This window comes from Streptopelia decaocto (assembly GCF_964273445.1).
Source record: "Streptopelia decaocto genome assembly, chromosome: 14".
NCBI classification, from domain to species: domain Eukaryota; kingdom Metazoa; phylum Chordata; class Aves; order Columbiformes; family Columbidae; genus Streptopelia; species Streptopelia decaocto.
Window position 1 is genome coordinate 6,028,744 of NC_138669.1, and position 17,494 is coordinate 6,046,237.

The 17,494-nt window shown below is 59.1% G+C and overlaps 1 protein-coding gene across 6 annotated transcripts; it reads left to right on the forward strand.

The window, feature by feature from the left end:
* The first annotated feature begins 1,130 nt into the window (after positions 1 to 1,130).
* Positions 1,131 to 17,420, forward strand: BCL2L1 (BCL2 like 1). 6 transcript variants are annotated; one of them, XM_082065323.1, is made up of 3 exons: positions 1,131 to 1,318; positions 2,178 to 2,840; positions 16,943 to 17,420. In XM_082065323.1, exons 2-3 carry the CDS (start codon positions 2,286 to 2,288, stop codon positions 17,078 to 17,080), a joined length of 693 nt encoding a protein of 230 aa, XP_081921449.1. In that variant the 5' UTR covers positions 1,131 to 1,318; positions 2,178 to 2,285; the 3' UTR covers positions 17,081 to 17,420. The 6 variants fall into 6 exon arrangements, with proteins under 6 accessions (XP_081921449.1, XP_081921453.1, XP_081921450.1 ...); XM_082065327.1 differs by having other exon boundaries at positions 2,183 to 2,840; XM_082065324.1 differs by lacking the exon at positions 1,131 to 1,318 and adding an exon at positions 1,421 to 1,569.
* The last annotated feature ends 74 nt before the right edge of the window (positions 17,421 to 17,494 follow it).

Sequence of the window (17,494 nt, forward strand, 5' to 3'; positions counted from 1 at the left end):
GGGCTGCCAGGAGAGCAGAGGACCCGGATGAGCAAACCCCGCCCTGCGCAGCCACAAAGGCTGATGGGAAATGTTTCTGTAACTGTATTAGTAACCGGTAAATGTATAAATAGAGAATACATAAAAACATTAGGGACTGGTGAGGCTCACCTTGCATACTGTGTTCAGTTTGGGGCCCCTCATCATCAGAAGGACATTGAGGTACTAGGGAGTGCAGAGGAAGCAACAAAGCTGCTGAGAGGCTAGAGCACAAGTCTAATGAGGAGTGGTTGAGGGAGCTGGGGCTGTTCAGCCTGGAGGAGGCTGAGGGGAAACATTCTCACTCTCTGAAACTGCCTGAAAGGAGGCTGGAGCATGAAGGGTGTTGGTCCCAAGTAGCAAGCGATGGGACAAGAGAAAATGGCCTCAAGTTGTGCCGGGGAGGTTTAGAATTAAACACACACACACCCCACGCCCGGAGGGGTTTAAAAGGCGTTTAGACGAGGTTCTCAGGGACATGTTTCAGTGCCAGAGTTGGGTTAACGGCTGGACTGGATGATCCTGAGGGTCTCTTCCAACCGCTACACTGCTACGAGTCTATATCCTGTGACAGCAGCGCCCGCTGCCTCCCCACAACCACAACTCCCACAAGGCGCTGCGCGGGGCGAGCCCGGCCAATCACACGAGGCAGCGCTGTGCGTGTTGTAGGGAGCCGGCCTATCAGCGGGCGGTGGGCGGGTCCCCGGCGGTTTTCAAGGAGCACGTAGCAGGGTTTTGTTTCTCCCGCTCCGGCACAGGCCGCCTGCCCGCTCGCTCACCGCCTTGTCCTGTGCCGGCTGCTCCCTCGACTGGCTGGCCCAGGGAAGGCGGATTCCACCACCCACCCCTTCCAGCGAGCACCGCCAGGGAGGAAAGTGCCCTTTCGGCGACGTTACATACCCCAAGTGCCGCACAAAGCTCCCCGTAGCACCGAGTAAGGCAGACGGCAGGCTCGGCGAACCGGCCACTGCTCTGCCGACAGGCGGCGCTAGAGCCCCATCCTCCGCCCGGCACGCCTGCGCACTACCACAAACCGCTCCGCGCACGCGCCCGTTAACGGACGCTCCCGCCCCGCCCTCTCTGCGCATGCGCACCGCTCCCTCCTGCCCCCTCCCACCCTACAGAACCCCCCCAGCGCGGCCCAGGAGCACAGCGGCTGTTTGGCGGGCGATGTGGAGGCAGCCCGGGGACTGCTGAGCGGGCCGAGGCCCGGCGGGGCTTCCGGCGACCCCGGCGTCCCTGCCAGCTGGGCCCGCGGGGCAGGGGAGGCAAGAAGCCGGACCCTCCACCGGCCGCCGAGGTGAGGGGCGGAGTAGGGCAGGCCGTGAGCGACGTGCGGATCAACCAATGGGAGAAGCCGTTTCCGTGCCCCGCCCCCGCGGGGCTCTCCCGGCGGGTGATTGGCTGGAGGTTGAGGGGCGGGCGCCGTGTGGGTCCTCGTGCGCGGGCCCCGTGCTCGCCGCCCCGCCCCGTGCGGGTACGGTGGCCGGGGGGGCGGCCCCTGCACGGCCCGGCGTGCCCCCGGTAACCGCCGCCACCGGAACCGCTCCCGTAAGAACGCAGGGCCAGGCGACGGCAGCCCCGGGCAGGCCGTGCCCTGCGAGCCCGATCCTGGTGGCGAGCCGTTTCCAGACGGGGTGGGGGCGTTGCGCCGCTGTTACCGGCAAACCGGGCCCCGCACGGGCCTGCCGTAACCCTTGGGCAACGCTGCCTGAGCGCTTCCGCCGGCCGCCGTTGGGCAACGCCGGCAACGGGGGGAGGGGGAGCCGGGCCCTTTAACGGGCGGGGCCGGGGCGGGCGGGGGCGGTGCCGCCTCCGGGACTGGCGGAGCGCGGCTGGGCCCGGCCCGCAGCCCCAGCAGAGCGAAAGCCGCCTGCGCCGCGGCCCGGCCCGGCAGGCAGCGCCTGCACCCGGTGAGACCCGTGGCCAAGGGCTGCTCGGAGCGAGCTGGGGAGGTCCCTGGGGCCGGTTTCCCGGGAGGGGGGCGTCGCAGTGGGTTTTCTGTGCGGCTTCAATCTGGTGACCCTAAGTCTCTGCATAAAGCCGGGGGATGATCTCAGTCTAACGATAAGCTATCGGTGTTAATGGCACGGACACATGTAAGAGCTGTGGCGTTAACCATTTCTTTCTTCTCTCCTCTGGTGTTTGTCTATGCAAAGGTCAGATGTTGCCATCGGTCGTGAAGAAGAGCGGAGTCAGGACCTGCTAAGCACTGATCTGCTTGTGCTCTGGACCATGGACTCATTGAGGGTGTCTCAGGTGTGAAAATGTCCAGCAGTAACCGGGAGTTAGTGATTGACTTTGTTTCCTACAAGCTCTCGCAGAAGGGATACAGCTGGAGTCAGCTGGAGGAGGAGGATGAGAACAGGACTGACTTTGCCGCGGAGGAGGCCGAGATGGACGGCGTCCTCAACGGGAGCCCCTCCTGGCACCCGCCCCCCAGCCACGTAGTGAACGGAGCTGCCGTGCACCGGAGCGGCCTCGAAGTCCACGAAATCATTCAAACAGCCGACGTGAGGCAGGCGCTGAGGGAGGCGGGGGATGAGTTTGAGCTGAGGTACCGGCGGGCGTTCAGCGACCTCACTTCCCAGCTCCACATCACCCCTGGCACGGCGTATCAGAGCTTTGAGCAGGTAGTGAATGAACTCTTCCGTGATGGAGTGAACTGGGGCCGCATCGTGGCTTTCTTCTCCTTCGGAGGAGCGTTGTGCGTGGAGAGCGTTGACAAGGAGATGCGGGTATTGGTGGGACGCATTGTGTCTTGGATGACCACGTACTTGACCGACCACCTAGACCCCTGGATCCAGGAGAATGGCGGATGGGTAAGAACTTTTGCATGGTGGGGATGGCTGCCCATGTCCTCCCTCGCTCCAGGCTGGCAGTGTGGCTGGTCAAACCGGAGCACAGCTCCCCACAATGTTTGGGCTACTGCATGTCCTAGACCTTGCAGGGAGATAAAGAGGGTTGTGGTCTTTCCCTCTGTGCCCTTAACCCTCTGCCCCAAGAGGGTCAGTTCACCGCGGTGACACAGCTTATGCTCAGACGTGTCCTTCTCCATCCCTGTTTCTTCTCCTTCTCCCTGGATGTTACGTAAAAGACCTGTTTTCCAAGAGCCTTTGGAAATCTAATGTCATCCGAGCTTGTTCTTCAAGCGGGAGCAGCCCTTGCTGTCGGGCATTTACCAGCAGGGAGCGAAGCTTCCTCCTCTCCCAGCGCAGTGCTCCGGTGGGCTGGCCTGCGGTCTGCCAGGCTAACAGCCACTTCTTCATTCTGGAGACAGGACTTTGCCTTCGGCTGTGCGCACGGTGCAGTGAATCCCACTGCAGATGTGGGTGGGTGGGCTGCTGGGTCTGTGTAAATGGTGCAGCAGGAGCCGGCACTGAGCTGGGGAGCTGCTCAACCTGCAGCTGCCTCTTCCTTGGCAGGGAGTGACGCTCCTGGCTGCCCCAGCAGCAGAGCCCAGGACCCTGGCGGTGAGGTATTAACATGAATAAGCATTTCTGCAGGAAGCATTCCTGAGATGCCGGGTCCAGCTGCACAGTGCTGCCTGGGACTGCCAGCGGGAGGTACACGACCTACAGATACCTGAGTTTTCTTTCTACTTCTACATTTTAGTGATTCCCTGCTGGTGTAACCTTTAGTGGTGCACAGTGGGAAGAGTTCACGCTGTCAGGTATTAGCATCTAAACAGTGGGGAATTGGCCCTCCCAGCCCCCTCCATCTCCCAGTCCATCAGCAGCCCCTGCGTCTGGGGGGGCAGGAACCTCTGAGCCTCATGCTGTGCTCTGCACCCTCCTGGCAGAGCAAAGCCACGGGAGCCCCTGGGAGCTCCTCAGCTCTGGGTGCCTGGCCAGCGGTGCCAGGGACCCCAGAGAAGAGGGGGAGCCGGTGCAGCCAGGGAGAGGGAGCAGGTTCACGCAGGGTGCAGGAATTCCAGGAATGCGGCCGCACTGGGGCTCTGCCTGGGTGGGGCTGCTCCGACAGAGGCTTCGGTTTCGATGAATAACCCGGGATGTGCTGCCCGCTGTGTCTGGCCCATTAGCTCTCTCATCCTGCAGATAACCCTGGTCAAAAGCCGAGTTCCTTCCCCCTCCCTCTGGCTTTGGCTTTTAAAGCCACAGATTAGTCTTGGAATTGAGTGATCAAATTGAGGTTTCCAAGCTAGTGTGGCTGTTGCTGTTAGTGACGGATTGGGCTGTATCCTGGAGACCTAGGCGATAATGCAATCTGATTTTTTGTAAATGAACTCTCTGGGGGATTTAGATTAAATCACTGGTGGAAAATCACTGGTCCCTGCTTGTGGGGAATGAAATACCTCCTCCCTTCATTCCCCACCCCCACCATCATGGTTAAGACTTCAGTTTTTTTGTGTCTGTCTGTAAATTCATTGTTTGGAGCAAATATTTGTTCAACAGATTGCGGAATGGTCAGGACTCCTCTCCCTCTGACCCGCCCACCAGCTCTTGCTTTGAAGATCACCGCTCGCCGCGCTTCCCACCCTGGCAGTGGCCTTGCTCTCCTCTCCTAACCTTGAATGGCGCTCTGACTTCACTGCTGGGGCTGAGGGGGAGCTGGGCAGGATGAAAAGGCCGGAGTGCAGGCAGTCCCACCCCACCAGCCACCAGAAAAAGGGCTGGAGAGTGCGACTGCTGCCAGCCTGTTGCAAACCCCAACCTGATGCTTGTTTGACATCTCAGCCATGGCTTCCCTCCATGCGCAGGTTTCACATGTCCCCTCTCAGGGACAGCCGTGCGCTCTGGGGAAGGGCCAGTGCAGCGGGAGCTCCCGAGTGCCTCACGCATGGGATGTGCATAGGGATGCTCCGCTGTGCTCTGGCGTCTGCGGGGAGGGAGCTGCTGGCCTGCTGCCAAGTCTCCCCGCACCGAGCGAGTGCCACCCTGCACTTGCTGTGACCCAGCGGTCCTCCTCCTGCTGCCCTGTTTGCACAGCGAACCTGTTTGGTGCATCGGAGCTGTTAGAGCCTGTCCCATGCAAACAAAGCTCTCCCAAGAGGTGCAGCAGGCAGGTCCTGCTGAGAAGGATGCAAGTTCTGGCAGGTCTGCATGGCAGGGACCAGGTGGTTTGTGTTTTAGAGTGCTGCAGTGTTTCTCTTCCTGGAAAGCCCCTCTGAAAGAGGGAAGGAGCGCAGCTCCATCACAAGTGTGGCACAGCCCGCTCGCGTAGGAAGCTGTTTCATTCCCCACCAGTGGAACAAAGGCAAGCGTAGGATGGCGGCGGGGTGCGCCTTTGCCTTCAGAGGGGCCTCTGAAGGCTGCTGTGTGCTGGGCTGTAGCAGTTTTCTTGAGAAACCATTTTTTGAGGCGAGGGGGAAATGGTAGATCTCGCTATGTAGTATTAACATGGGTGTATTTTATCATGTTTTCTGGCTCTACATTGATTTGCCGCCTTCTCTGCAATCTGGCACTGCGAAAACAAACAAGAAGAACCCAAGGGGGGCATTTAATAACCAGCCCTGGGCTGAAGAGAGCTGCTGCCTTGCTGAGCCATCAGAGCCAGAGAGGAGGCTTCCCTGGGGCAGTGGCTTTGGTCGGGACCAGATTCCACTAGCTGTGGAGTTCAAACAGTGATCCCGTGGGCATCGGGAGTCATTGGGGGTGAGATCTGGTGAGTGGGAGCACAGGAGGGGGAGCGCAGGACGAGCAGGAGCGCCCGGCAGGCAGAGGTGCACTGACCGTGCGTAATCTGCTGGAGAAAGGAACGTGAGCAGCAGCTACTGCCTGCAAATCCACATCCAGAGAGGGATTTGAAGGGGGGTTCTGGGGGCGGATCTGTGGGCACAGGCCAGAGGTTTCCCATTTGCGGTACATGTGGTGGGGACCACCTGAAGGGGCTCTGTCAGGCCAGTACTGAGCAGTGAGCATCTTTGTCACTGGTCTGTGACATGTGAATCCTGACATGCTGGGCCAGGCTGCAGGAGGACGGGCTGTGTGTGCTTGGTGTGCTGGACAGACGTGTTGAGTCGCTCTGTGGTGGACTGGAAGTTTGCGGTTCTGTTTGGGGAAAACCCTTAGAAGATGTCAATATAGCAAACTCATTTTCTATCTTTCTGATTTTTTTTTTTTTTACTTCAATGATGGGAAGTGACTCAGCCTTTGTCATATGACAGATTGCAGCTGGGATTTCATCCTATGCTCTCGCTCCAGCCTTCTCAATGTTTTCAGGTTGAGAGCAACGCTTTGATTCTCAGCTCTTCAGAAATGCTTTGTGGCCTCGTGCCATTGCCCAGGGATCCTGCCTGATTCCCTGCAGCCAGTGCGGGTTCATGTGTCAGTTTTTGGGGATGTCCCGGTGCTGTTGATCCCCTTTGAGATCCACTCACTGGCCAATGTGCAGCAGGGGTGGCTCTGGGAGGCAGCTGCAGCTTTACTGTCCCTGAGCTGAATCCCAAGCAGTGCTCTGCAAAGCTTTGCTGGGCTATCACTTTCCAGTTTGTCCTCTAATTATTTTACAGTCTGGATCCCTTGCAGCTGAGATGATGCCCCCATTGTCATCACCTGCTTGGGATGAAAAAAATACCCTTCCCCCGCCAGCTGAATCCCTCATGTCCCTTTGCAGTACGGGCTGTTCCTCCGGCGGTCGCTGCCCGCAGGGTCCTGGCTCGGGCTGTCCTGCCCGGCACGGCCGTGTCCTCCGTGCAGCCTGGGATGTGGGCTCAGTGTGCGGATCCCGGCAACTCCTGGCCCTGCCCGCAACCTGGGAGGCTGCTGTGCCGCGCTCTCCAGGAAATGCCATTGGAATGAGTTCCCCACCGCTTCCTACCGCCCGCAGCAGCATTCCTGCCGCTAGACCCAGGGCCCAGAGCCTTGCTCCTCAACCTTTCTCCTTCTCTGGGGCCCTGCCTGTTTTCCTCGTTGCCTCTGAGCGTGCAGTGCAGTTTGATGACGTTCCTCAGATCTGTGATTAGAGCAGGCGCCTGGAAGGCAAAGCCACTGCCCAGGGCTGGCTGCAGCCCAACACAGCCAAAGGGACAGCGTTCCCTCCCAGGGGGGCCGCTGGGAACTCGGGTTTGTAAAGCACTCGGAGGTCCTTTAATCCAGAGAATGGAGTGTCATTTAAAAAAAGAACTGTGAAATAATTAACAAACTGTTTCTTGCTGCTCTGTGTTTACAGCTGCTCTTGGTCATGTCGGTCGTCCCAATCACCCCGCTCCTGTCTGAAAGTGGAGCTGGGTGCCCTGAGTGCTGCCTGGACTCTGTCCCCATTTCAGCAGCAGCGGGCTCTTTTTTTCCCCTGTGGAAGCTGCAGTTTTCTGTATGTGTCCCAAGTGCTCCTGGGCCTGTGTGGAGCTCCTGTGTGGTTTGTGTACGTGGGTCATCCCAGGAGTGGCCACACGGCTGTGGCCTACACGTGGTGCTTCCAGGTCTTTGCTTAAGCTTTTGATTTTCCCCAAGCTGCTGAGGGCTGTGGGCCCCGTCCTGCTCTGCCGTTCCAAGGAGTGTTCCTCCAGCAGCTCTTTCCCCACTAACTGTGGAGCTGGAGTGTTCCCCGGAGGAGCTGGGGGAAGAGATGAGTATCAGTCGTACAAGTGTTGCAGACCACCTGAACTGAGAGGTGAGGGATTAATGGTGGCTCTTGCGTTGGAATCGGAAGGGGCTGGGGCGGCTGCTCCTTCCCCTCCTGTGACCCCCAGAGCAGTCGGGATGTGGACCCATATCCTGGCTGATGCGGCACGAAGGTCTCGTCTGCGGGGTGGCTTTGCCTTCAGGAAAGCAGCAGCATTCTCCTCCTCCACCCTCCCGAGAGGGATCTTACCCTTAAACACTATTGTTCTGAGCAACTAAAGATTAACACAGATAATGGAGGCATGAAAGGGAAGTGGTGGCTGTCGGTGCCAGGGCACTCCTTGGTTTGCTGCCCTGGCCTTGGACAGGGAAACCAGCCATCCTCCCTGCTCCCCACCTGCTGGGACGTGTGGAGGGGTGTTCAGTGCAAGATCCCTCTGCAGTCCACTCCTGATCGTCTTTGAGACGCCAAGGGCTTCAGTGAGGGGACCTGCTTTCCTGGGGCGTGCGAGAGCTTTCCCCTGTGGAGGGGGAGATGGGGGCTTTGCTGGGGCCAGTGTGGGGGTGTGTGGTGGCCCTGGCCGAGGTTGTGGGGGCAAGGGGCTTCCCCTTGGCCGCAGCAGCGCCTGGCGGAGCACAGGTCGGTCGGGGCTGTGGGAGGCACAGCCGTTAGCAGATGGCTCCAGCTGGGCTCACCGGGGAGCAGGTGTGGGTTTCAGGACGCAGCCTTTGCAGAGAGATGTCAGTTTTGAATCCGGGAGGCTCGAGGGGCTGAGCCGTGGCTGCTACAACTTGCATGCTGGGGAGCTGTGACCTAGTTGTGCTGTAGAAATGCTCGGTTTATTTCTTATTTTTAGGTATTTTGCTTATTTTATCTTCATGTTTAATTTAGTTAGCAAAAGAGGAATGCAAGGGCTGAGCGGCGCTGGGAAGGACTGCCTGCAGGCGGGAGCGCAGCCGCGTCGCTCCAGCCGCCCGCGTCTTCTCTCGGACACGTGCTCACGTGTACCAGCCCAGTGCTGTCTCTCAGGATCTCTTTAATGGGAAACCCAGCGCATCAACGCTGCTGGTGCCTCCAGGGGAGCGCAGGAGGGAGGAGCGGGATTCGGAGCGTTAACCAGAGAGGCTCCCGTGGCCATGGGGACTGTTGGAACCTGGTAGTCTAACTGGTGTCCCTCCCAGTAGAGCAGGGAGCTGGGCGAGCACGGCGTTTCAGCCACCTTGGGGTGGTTATTCTCTATGCCACTTGCGCCTGCGTGCAGCCAGTGTGCCCAAGGCTGGGTAGTAGGCTGTATCTGCGCAGAGGGAGGTTTCAGGGTATGTGCGATTCCCCTGGGGAGAGCTGCTTGAATTTATTGCATTATCCTCCTTCCTGCTCAAGCTTGTGTTTCAGCTGTGTCTGCAGACGGAGCTTCTGATTTAAGTAGATCCAATTAGTAGCTAGCTTCTGGCATCAGCATCCTGCTTGGGGAGACAAGCCCTGGAGACGAGGAGCCTCCGGTGGGAGAGGGGCCGGGCTCAACCGTTAGGACAGTCCTGGAGCTCCCCAGCTCGCAGCCCTGGTCCCGAGCTCGAGGGGAACTGAGGCAGGCGTCCTCTGCTCTGTGCTCCACCTGGCTGAGAACAAAGAGCAGGCAGGTTCTCCCTGTCTGTATTGCTGCCAGGCAGGTGCTCTTAAGACCAAGATCAAATATTCCGAAACGTGACATCTTGTCAGGGCTTTGAACAGGAGCTGCTCAGGCCGGGGCTGCGCAAGGGGCAGAACTGGGAGGGCCGTGTCTGTTGCGGGTAGGACTATGCACTCAAGGGGAGCATGGAGCTTCCCCAAGGAGCATGGATGGGTTTTCTCAGGTTTTCTTCCTTGCTGGGCTCTTTGGGAAGCTCAGAGAAGAGGTCTGGGCTGGCACAGAGCTGGTTTGGTTTGGACACCGTTGACCCTAGTGGGACAGCTCTCTGCATCACTGCCCTGGTTCTCCAGATGATGCTCATGCCGATTGCACATCTCTCTGGTTTTTGCCACCATCGAGGCTGAGGAAGGCTTGGGACCCTCTGAGCACGGTGCAGGAGCACAGCTGGTGGCAGTACGTGACATTATTGTGTGTGTCACCCGTGGGGAGCTGGCTCAGGGTTTGGGCTGGGACGTGGGAGCTGGGTGTGTATGTGGCCTTGGGTAGTGTCTGACTAATGTATAGAGAAAATGAGGTGTTGCTACCTGTAAATCAACTGTCATAGCAGCGTTGCAAGTGCTTCCATCCTGGCTCACCACTGTATTAAACTTGCCAGAGAGCTAATATCTTTTATTAGAGCAACTGACCTCATTTAGAAGCTTCCAGTGCACCAGCCAGTGATTATTTCATGCAACAACACGTATGGAGGAGCCCAGGGCAGAGCACAAAGTCTCCTTCTCGTGCCACACAGCGCTCCCGCGTTTGCTGCATCAGCTGCCTGCTCTGCTTCCTGCCCTCCAGCCTGTGAGGGTTTTGCTGTGGGGGACTCGGTGGCCTGGATCATTTGAGATTTCATGTGGACTAACAGGAAGTGAAAACAGAATGAGCACATCTTCCTCCTCTTCCTGCACCTCCACCCTTTCCCCTTTTTCATTCAAGTGGTGTGTCAGAGTTACAGCAGCCTCGTGAGGCGCCGGGGCTCGGCCGCCACTCCTCCAGGATGCTGGGGACAAGTGGCTCGATGTGGGAGAACCAGGTGGCCCTTCCCAGGGACCTGTTTCCCCTGGGGACCGTCTCTGCACGTGGCCTCATGCTCTGATGATGCCGCCATTCCCTGCAGGGAGGGTTTGGGGTGAGGCTCATGGTTAGGTCGGCGGCCTGGGGGAGCCAGTGGCTCCACAGGACTCAGCCCCCTGCTGGGAGGGAACGTGGCTCCACAGCCAGGCACACATGAGCCCCGCACGTCTCCTCGGCGCAGGTTTCCCCACAGTTACACAAGGGCACGATTGCACAGGAGCTGTGACGTCTGGGAAGAGCAATGACAAGGTGAAAATTGAACTTCGTGCCCCGGGTGTGGGGGACCCTGCCGAGCAAGGTCCGGCGCAGAGAGCTGGCACCAGAGAACCGTGAAATGAAAGCAGGAGCCGTCCCTGCCCCCCGCGCGCGCCCCTCGCACAAAGGCTGCTCTGCCTGCTGGGGCTCAGACACCATCTGTCCGGTGGGGAGAAGCATCAGAGAGACCGTCTTTTCTCGGACTATTCCACTTAATGCCCTTTGGAAAACAATCCCATTCCCAGCAGGTGCTAATCTCTTGAGTGGATCCGGCTCAGCCAGCATGTTCTTCACTGTGCCTTTGTACCGGAGCCTCATCCCTGCCAGTGCGCCCGGCGCCTGCCGGGGCTTCAGCACCTTTGGGAGCCCTCGGCCTGCTCAGTGCTGGGAGAAACGCTGATGAAAGATGGATGCAAGTAGATTAGTCATTTGCTTTAATACACATGAATGTTTCAGCAGATTTCTGGAGCGCAGAGCACAATTCCCCGCTCTCCATCTCGTGCTGCCTCCCGGGGCAGGGACAGGGGTTACAGCTGTCACCGGAGCCCCTTTCATCTATTTGGGAAATGCTGAAATTGTACTGAATGGTGTGGGGTTATTGCAGGTTCCCTGGAGCTGGTGATGAAACCAGTTTGACAGGAGGCTGCCGTGGCGAGGATTAGGGCTGGAATGTGCCGGTGAGGGGTTGTTTCTGCTTAGAAAAGAGCTGGCTCTGGGCTGGAGCCCCACAGGTCTGGTGGGCCCCACCGCAGGCTGCAGCCCCGCTCCGTGTGTGGCTGCGGGGAGGAGAGTGAAGCGGGGATGTGCTTATTTATTTAACCCTTTTGCATTTATAGCTGAGGGTCATGGGTTTCTCTCTGTGCAGAGCCCTGGAGCTCGGCCAGGGGCAGCACCCTAGTCCCTGAGCACCCCAGTGCCCAAGCACCCCAGTCCCTGAGCACCCCAGCACCTGCTCCCAGAGCCGCAGTGGCAGCCAGCGGGTGGCAATTCTGTGCCATTGTCATGGAGATCAGCAGCTGCTTCCCTGGAGGTCACCATTTGCATAACAGTCAGAGCTGGGTCTCTGGAGCCCTTGCACCTGCCAGGGCGCTGTCCCCAGAGCCCCTTCCCCTCCCATGTCCCTGGAGCCCCTTCCCCAGCCCATCCCCACCCCGCCCAGGGTGCTGATGGGACCAGCGGGTTGAACTGGGGGTCTGGAGGAGCTCCAAGACCTCTGCTTAGGATGGCAGGTTCCTTAGCTTGCCCCCGTGTCCAGGGTTCGTATTGACCTCTGGTTCCAGCACCACAGTGCAGTGTGACGGGCACGCTCGGTGTCCCTGCTGCTCCCCCTTTGGTGCTGGACTTCGGACAGGGCTGGGGGCAGCGGGGGCCACGTGTGGCTGCAGCGTTGGGTGGAGCAGGATGGAGGGAGAACCTCCAGGATGTCTCTTCCACTTTCACAGTGCGTAGGGACCCACCGAGCTGTGTTTACAGGATCCCTTTGGGAATACTTATGTTTTCTTTTTCTTTTTTTTTTTCTTTTTTTTTTTTTTTTTTTAAAAGATCTCAGCTGCCTTTTCCCCCCTGTGCTTCACCTCCAGGTTTGCATATGCCGGTCCCACGCGGTGAGCTGGCAGCCCGGAGGGGCTCGGGGAGCAGGTTGCTGTCGGTGCTTTGTTGTGGTCTGCGCTGAGCTGCTGCTTTGCTTTTTCCACTCTTGTCTCGCTGCTCAGCACAAAACTGTTCCCAGCATCTCATTAACAAATGTCTGGTCGTCCAGCTGACTCCGCTCCTGGCCGGTGATTGGCGTTAGACCTGTTAGCAGTAACACAGCTGTAGTTACGGCGAAGGTAGAACAGAAACAGGCTTGTTTTCAAGTGAAACATTGCCTCGTGACAAGGATGCCTGGGTTGGGAGTCAGATGCTGTGGCTCATTCGTTGGCTTGTGTGCAACTCCGGGCAAGGCACTTAACCTCTCCGCACCCCTCTTGATCTGTCTGGGAACAATGCTGACTTATCCCACAGGAGGTTTTGGAGAACAAACTGATTTTTGATGAAACACATGAAGATTTTGGGTAGAAATGCTTTTGTATGTGCTGAGCTGGTTGCCGTGGGTGTCTTGGCCGGGAGTCGGGGCTGCAGCTCCTGCTGCACTCGAAATCTCCGTGTCAGAGCCGGACCAAGTGCTGCTGGTTCACCGTGAACAGTCCCGGTAAAGCCCAGCTCTTTGCTGGTTCTCAGAGCTTTGTGCTGCTGTCTCGGTGACCTCCATACCCTTCACCTGTGCAATGGGAGCCTTGAGCACCCAAACTGGCCTCCTCCCCGCCCTTCCCATCCCGCTCCACCCTGGCTCACAAGGGACCAGACAGGGATTCATCACCCGTGTCTCGTGGGTTTCATCACGGCCCTCGTGGGTCGGTGTCACCGAATCCTCTTTCCCCCAGCACTGGGGCTTGTCTTGAAAGAGGAACTGGATCTGAATGGGACCTGGAGCTGCTGGGGCAGAGCTGGTGAATGGAACCAGCGGAGCCTCTGCTGCTACTGAAACTTGGGGTCTTCCCTGTCCTGCTTCCAGGCCAGGAGGCAAACGCTGTCTCAGCCGGACCTCCTGCCTGGTTAATCTGCTCTCCCACCCAGGACAGAGCACTTGGGGTCAGCCCTGCTTCTCTTTCCTCTCTACTGCAGTGCTGTGTTTCCTCACTGGGCCATATTTTAGTGGTGGTTGTGCCTCTCCAGGATGGGGGTGTGATTTGGGGCATTGCAGGTGTGTCGAGAGCCTTTGGTGCTGCAGAACCTCCCTGCTCTGCAGGACCACGGGCACCGGTGGAGTCTGGATCTCCAGGCCCCCCATGTCCTGCCGTACATGTGCAGCTGGAGGGAAGTTCCCACAGCAAATACCGGTTTAGTCTCCAGCAAGAAAACGCTGTGTCCTTCCCCAGCGCTGCGGGGGGAGAGGCGAAGCCGGGGGATCGCCTTTTGCGTAGGCAAAACTTCTCGCTGCTTCCTCCTCGCCCGCCCCAGAGCATTCTCCCCTTGGACGTGGCTGTCCCTGGGCTGGTGAAGGGGATGTGACTGTGTTAAGCAAGGAACAGGGTGTCCTCTCCGGGCTGGAAGGGGCCCACGGGCATGCGGGGAGGGAGCTTGAGACATGGTTGAGACACTGACGTGCTGTTGCTACCATAGTCCTTGTGAGTGGCTCAGGAATTCCAAATATTTCCTCTCAGATAAAGGTGACTAGGGGAGGCCAGAAATATCTGGACGTGTCTGGACAAGCCTGAGATCCCAAACATCAGAGCAGAGAGGTCAGAATCAGTACTGGGAGCGCTGGGTTTCAGGTGCTGAGCGGCAGCAGCTCGGGGTGGTGTGGGAACCGCACAAGCTGCCATTCCCCAGCCCGCACCCCCCGGCAGAGAGGGACACACTCCTGCCTGTTTCCCACCGCCCCTGCTCTGCGATCACCATTCCCAGGGGACACATCTGGGATTGCAGTTGTGCAGGGGCTGAGCTGTGGCCGCTCCTGGGGACGGCTTCCCCGGGGAAGGACAAGGCGTCCTCCTCTGCGGCCCCTGCGGCCCCCGCTGCCCCTGCGCTTCCCGGGGGAGGCCAAGGGGCTCGCGTCCCCTCCCTGCCCACGCGGGGCTCCTGTCATGCCCCTCTCCGTCTGTAGCACCCGATAGCTCTTGGTTCAACATCTGCCATTTATCTCTTGTTCAGCAAACACTTCCTTTTCTTAGAAGTAAGGGCTTCAAAACACGCTTCTTGGAACTGCCTTTCCCCAAGCTCGGGGCACATACTGTGGAGAAGGCGGCGTGGAGGCGGCTGCCAGCGCTCCCTGGCTCCCTGCACTGGGGGGGCCCATCCTGGGGCCGGTCCTGCTGCCAACCCCTTCCTGGGGACAGTGGGGACATCCCCTCCCGTGGGTCAGGAGGAGCCTGCGTGGGGCTCGGTGGGGCAGACGTTACTGAATCCCAAAGCAAAGTGGCTTTTTCGGGGAGAATGTAGTACACAGGGTGCAGCCTCCTCCCTCCCGTGTGCTGCAGTTGCGAGGATCTCCCAGTACTGAGGGATGTTTAGGGCTGTTTTTGGATGAGCCCATGCCTTCTGTCCCATCCGTCCCCACCAGTCTGCTCGCGGGGCTGTCACTGCTGTGCTGCTCGTCACCACCTATCAGCACAGCGATTTCCTCTGCCATAATTGAAAATATCCCCTCCTTGGGTTTGGGCTCTTCTCCCATCCCTCTCCTGCAGCACATCCCTGGCTGTTTTTGTGCCCTTCGTGCTGCGGAGCAGTGGGGCTGGCAGCAGGCAGCAATGGTCAGCTGCCCTCACCTTTGTCCCTGGATGGCACCTGCCTGTGACCCCCTGTCCTGCCCTGTCCCTGCAGGGCTGGGTTGCAATCCGGCACCTTGGCAGAGCCTGTGCCATCCCTGGTGGGACGGGAGCTGCCTTCTGCTGCTCTGTGTAGGTGGCCGGAGTCACAGGGACGGTTGTCACATCCCTGAGGAGGATTCAGAGTGAGGTGACAGCAGCCACATGCCCTGAGGTGAATTGGCAAAGTCCGTGTTGTCGCAGCGCCCTGTCCCCAAGTCTGCTGATAGCTCCTCACGGTCAAGGGGATGTGAAAGCCGCGGTGGGGTCGGCGGTGCCGGGATGGTGTGGGGCGAAGGCACAGGAGCAGTGGCAGGTGCTGGGATGCACAGCTCGCCTGGGCTGTTGTTCAGGTACCTGTGGCCAAGGAGAGGGACACAGCTCAGCTCTTGGGAGCAAAGGAGCTGAAAAACCACACAGGAGCTGGCTGGTGTGTGCGTGGCACAGTGAGGAGCGGCCCTGTGACCGCGCCGGGGCTGCGCTGTGGGCCTGGGGACAGGCACCACGTGTCTGGGAGGGATGGAGAGGCACCTGCCCAAAGAGCCTCTCGATCCCAGATGGGATTTGGGCACCGTGGCTTTATCCCAGGCTGTGGGGAGGCAGCTGGCAGGCAGCGCTGCCCAAGCCAGGCAGGGATGCCGCCCCTGCCCACAGAGGTCAGGGGGAGGCGTGACACAAGCTCAGCGTCAGCCGGGCTTATCTCTGCTTTCCCAGAGCAGCCGCGTTACTGGAACTGCGTTCACTTATCGGGGAACAGGGGACTTGCCGGGAAGATGGGCTGGAGGTGCGACAGCGCCGATCCCCCACTGTCACCAAGCTGCCCGCCATCCCCGAGCCTGGCGCTCGCAGCTCCCGCTCCCTCGAGCCCCGCGGCTCCTGCTTGGCCCTGATAAACTGGGAGCAGCTGGTGTGGGCTGCCCGGGGACCCTCTGTCCCCATGGTGCCTGGGCCCCCCAGCAGCTCTGTCCTCACGGTGGCCCGAGGTGCCCGGGGGAGCAGGAGGGCTGGCATTGTGCCCAGGGGTTCTGCACGGGTGCAGGGGGCAGATGCTCTCCCCAAAAGCCTGTTTCTGGGAGCAGTTCAGCTCTGGTGGTCTTTCTCTCTGTGCCCTCCCTCTGTCCAGGCCATCTGTCCCCAGCCCTGTCACCTGCCTGCCTCAAAGGCTGAGGAGCTGCAGCAGTTTGCTGTGCAGTGGAATGGGTGAAATCTGCTCCCGGCGATGAAGGGCTGGAGGTGGCCGGTGTGGACAGGCAGCTCTGGAGCAGCTGCATTCCTGGCCGAGCTCTCCCGACGCCTCGGGGAAGGCAGGAGCTTCGTGACCTGGTGTGGCCACTGTGGCTGCGGGGACTCACAAATCCAGATGGTGCTGCTGCGTAACCCACGACAGCCGGGCCGTGGGGTGTTTGTCTTGTTGGGGTGCAGCAGTGCAGACAGGGAGGATTTGTGAGGCTGACCTTACAAAATGTAAGGCACACCTTACAAAATGTGCTTGCAATGGAGCTTTGCAGTTTGATATTATACATAGTTCAGTTCTTAGCATCAGTGTTCATCTGAAGAGTCTGACTATTGGGTTTTGACAATTTGCTTCTAAGAGGAGTCAGGAAAACTAATCCTAAAAGAGGTATCTGTTAAAGTTCTGACCCATGGGCAGTGGGGGGTACACCCTCTGTGTTTCAGCTGTAACCCAGGGCACCAACAACCCTATGTTCTCCTGCTGCAATGGTTTGTGTCACACTTGGATGCTGATTTAGGGAGCCTGGAGCACGTGATGTGTCCCCTGCCCTGCCCACGTGGTTCTTCTCCTCACAAATCCTTTCTGGCATCCACTTCTCTCATGACTGGTCCTGTGCTTCCCCATCGCCCTCTGTGCATGATTCAGAGCAAGGAAGCACAAGGCGTCTGTCACCCACCCGGTCCCCAGCACCACGTTCCTGCTGGCAGCACCTTCCACCCCTTCCCGCTGCCTTTGCCCCATGGTGGGGAAGGAGCCCCAGAAAGCGGCACTGACGGTCCCTGTGCTCCCCTTTCCCTGCTCACTGCTGCTCTCTTCCCACAGGAGCGGTTTGTGGACCTCTACGGGAACAACGCTGCTGCCGAGGTGAGGAAGGGCCAGGAGACCTTCAACAAGTGGCTCCTGACTGGGGCAACGGTGGCAGGCGTGCTTCTGCTGGGATCCCTGCTGAGCCGCAAGTGACCCGCCACCGCGTCCCCCGGCACCGGGACGGCTGCACCTTCACCGCCACATCCACTACACTCCGCTCCTGAGCACCGTCACCGGGAGCAGCCTCCCGGGCGAGTGCCCCGCTCCTCGGAGCTTTCTCTCTCGTGCTGCCAGCTCCTTTTAGCGTAACCCCCCTTAATTACCGTTCCGTTGTGTTTTAAAGGCGCTGCGACTGATGCAGCACTTCAGCCAACGGCTCCCAGCGCTGGGGAGGCCCAGGCAGCTGGGGGCAGGACTGGCTAGAAGGTGTCGCAGCCCTGCAGGGTCCTTTAGATCACTTTGAAGAGAATAAACAGACTTATTTTTGCATGTGTGAGTGCGTGCGTGTGTGTAGATGTGTCACTAATATAGGGTTCCCCAGCCAGAGCGAGGGACCAGGCTCCATGT